Raw genomic sequence first — 3541 nt, 5'->3', positions numbered from 1 at the left:
TAGTAAGACTATCTATTATTTAGTATTGATGAACACTATAACGATGACTCAGTGCATACGCACACGTTGCGTATGTGTTTGCTGATTGGGACTGTTTATTTGATGGGATAATCACAAGGCTAGTTCTAGTTTACATGCCAATTAGATATTTCATTTGCAAGATTGAGACGTGTAAAAATTAATTGCGTGAAGATTATTCATACTGTATTAAAGGTCTATAATTATTTGATGAGGATAGGAACAACCGTAAGTGGCCAAACTTGTGATGGCCCACGATATTCATCCAACAGGGCACCCTTGCTGTTGGGTTTTGGTAAGCCCGCCTTTTCGTTTAGTATTCCACTAAAAATAGATGCCAATAATTTCTGAATCCTACCCCAACTCTTCCCAAACTTTTACTCATTTTTCTCCAAACATTTGCCTTCTCTGATTACTGCACGAATCCAAACCTTGTAACTGTGCTATATATGTGGTGGGGTGTGTCCCACAAATACACAATGTAAGAGATAGGAGGCATATTCCAACAATTTGTGAAGAAAATCTCACCACTATATATATACTCACCTTACATGAAAACTCCATTGCAGTGTGAAAATGGACTGCCCAACTTTTTTCGGTTTCGAAAGAAGGTGAAGAGCCATATTTTTAAATTACTAATTAAGTTTTAAGTTACATCAATATAGAAATTAGGGGTTAGGAGCAGAGTAGAAGGCAAGATTCCATAATCCAATGAAAGATGTGTTAATTACAAGGAAGAAAAAGAGATCAAAACAAAACAAAGATATCTCTTTCACCTCCTATTCACTAACGTGAACAAACCTTTATAAATACAACTGCACGCTTTTTTGAGGACAAGAAAAAAAGAGAGCGAGAAAGCTCAAAGCCATGGAACCACCCCTTCTACAGTCTCTTATGCAACCTCTCCCTTTGCTTCTCTTATTTCTTTCTTTGCATTTTTTCATTCGTGCCTTAGCCAAAAGAAGAAAACTCCCCTTCCCTCCAGGCCCAACCCCATTACCAATAATTGGTAACATGCTTATAATGGATCAATTGACTCATAGGGGACTCGCCAAACTCGCTCAGATTTATGGTGGGTTAGTCTATCTCCGACTCGGCGTCCTCCATACCTTCGCAGTTTCTACGCCTGAGATGGCTAGAGAGGTTCTTCAAGTGCAAGACAACCACTTTTCAAATCGTCCCGCCACAATTGCAGTCCAATATCTGACCTACGATCGAGCCGATATGGCCTTTGCGCACTATGGCCCATTCTGGCGTCAGATGAGGAAGCTTTGTGTCATCAAGCTCTTTAGTCGGAAACGGGCTGAGTCATGGGCCTCAGTCCGTGACTCGGTCGATTTGACTCTCCGCTCAGTCGCCAATAAGGCTGGCTCGCCTGTCAACCTCGGAGAGCTTGTGTTTGGGCTCACAAGAAATATAATTTACCGGGCCGCGTTCGGATCTGACTCGGAAGATGGACAGGACGAGTTTGTGTCCATCTTGCAGGAGTTTTCTAAGCTATTCGGGGCCTTTAATATTGCTGATTTCATTCCTTGGTTCCGGTTTTTGGACCTACAAGGATTCAATCAGAGGCTGAAGAGGGCTCGGGAATCGCTTGATAGATTTATTGATAACATCATAGATGATCACATGGCGAAACACAAGGGGAAGAAAGAGGAAGATAGAGACATGGTGGATGATCTCCTTGTCTTCCTCGGTAATGGCAGTCGAGAGAACGCTGAGTCTGACGATCTTCATAACTCCCTCAATCTAACAAAAGATAACCTCAAAGCAATCATCATGGTAATAATATTGCTATTGTGTGTTTTGCGTGTTCTAGTCTTATTCTAACTCGGCAAGGCAACTCCAAACTCATACCAGTTGACTCGCTTGAAACTTTTTTATTTTTATGAATCTAGACTAAATCTCAGTGGATCGTGGCAATAAGCCACCCTACCAAACTTAGCTGAGCAGAAAAGCATAAAATTTAATTTACGAATCCATTTATTTTATGTGTATAATTTAATGAGAATTTATATGATGTGTGGCAGCATAAACCTGTTTCTTTTAAAAAACTTATACGGTATGGCCCACACCATAGGATGTTTCAAGCTCTCCATTTGGATCACCACGATATGTAAATAGGTGGTGCCCCTAAAATCATTCCCATAATATGATCCTAACTCTCCGATCTATAGAGGGACTGCACATTATGGAAACTTAGGATCATCCTATCGAAATGATTTTTGGGTCACTCCCTATTTAAATTGTGCCTATCCAAATGGATGGTTTGGATCATCCTATGGTGTGGACGTTGTTTAGGTCCGACATCATATAAAATCTCATAAGATAATATTCACCCCATGTGAAAATTGGTCGTTGCCTCATTGTTTTCCTTATCAATGATCTTCCAATGTTATTATTTTACAGGATGTGATGTTTGGTGGCACAGAAACAGTAGCATCCGCGATCGAATGGGCGATGGCTGAGCTGATGAAGAATCCAGAAGAATTGAAAAATGTTCAAGAAGAACTCGTGAAAGTGGTGGGATTAGATAGGAAACTGCAAGAGAGCGACCTTGAGAAGCTTTCATATCTAAAATGCACGATAAAAGAAACACTCCGACTCCACCCACCGATTCCACTCCTCCTTCACGAAACAGCTGATGAATGCCAACTCTCTGGCTACTCAGTCCCAGCCGGGTCACGAGTCATGGTAATGTGAAACAACAAAGTACTCCAAAAGCTTAAGCCGTTTGAAGGCTTTAATTTATCTTTTATACTTTAACACTCCCTCTCACGTATGGCCCCTCTTTTTAGGATAGCCCAGCTATTATAAGTAATATTTTTAATATCAAGGAGTTTTGAACCCAGGACTTTTGCTATGATACAATGTGAAACAACCAATTACTCAAAAAGCTTGGGCCGTTGGAGAAGGCCTTATTTAATCTTTAATACTTTACAGGTAAATGCGTGGGCAATAGGGAGGGATAAAACGGCTTGGGAGGATGCAGAGACGTTCAAGCCATCTAGGTTCAAAAAAGAAGGGGCCGCCGATTTTAAAGGGAATTATTTTGAGCTTATACCATTTGGTTCGGGGCGTCGTTCTTGTCCTGGAATGCAATTGGGTTTGTATGCTTTGGAAATGGCTGTAGGGCAACTTCTACATTGCTTTACATGGGAGCTGCCTGATGGTATGAAACCTTGGGAACTTGACATGGGGGATGTGTTTGGCCTCACAGCGCCAAAGGCCCAACGCCTCGTAGCAGTTCCGACTCTTCGTTTGCACTGCCCTCTTTTTTAATTCTCAAGGTTCTTGTTCTCCTATTTCCCACCCACCTTAATTAATCCATCCATCCATAAATAGGATATTTCTACCCATTTTCATAATTGTTCCAACCTTCTTAAAAACCAAAAGCAAGACGGTGGGAACGGGTATGAAAGAGAGGAACGGTTGTAAAAGGTCCTTGAAATATACTACACGAATGAAATATCACACCCACACATATTTTAATTATATGGGATTTGTTACAGTCCATCGCAAA

General features: G+C 41.0%; 1 protein-coding gene across 1 annotated transcript; it reads left to right on the top strand.

Annotated features, from left to right (window-relative positions):
- Window positions 1–841: 841 nt before the first annotated feature.
- Window positions 842–3308, top strand: LOC143886383 (cytochrome P450 84A1-like). The gene is made up of 3 exons (XM_077390332.1): window positions 842–1800; window positions 2428–2712; window positions 2962–3308. Exons 1-3 carry the CDS (start codon window positions 886–888, stop codon window positions 3298–3300), a joined length of 1539 nt encoding a protein of 512 aa, XP_077246447.1. The 5' UTR covers window positions 842–885; the 3' UTR covers window positions 3301–3308.
- The last annotated feature ends 233 nt before the right edge of the window (window positions 3309–3541 follow it).

The sequence above is a fragment of the Tasmannia lanceolata genome, unplaced genomic scaffold (assembly GCF_043159265.1).
Source record: "Tasmannia lanceolata isolate RefF3 unplaced genomic scaffold, GAP_Taslan_0.1 ptg000011l, whole genome shotgun sequence".
NCBI lineage: Eukaryota > Viridiplantae > Streptophyta > Magnoliopsida > Canellales > Winteraceae > Tasmannia > Tasmannia lanceolata.
Note: the sequence above shows the minus strand (reverse complement) of the source record. Positions and strands in the feature narration are given on the sequence as shown.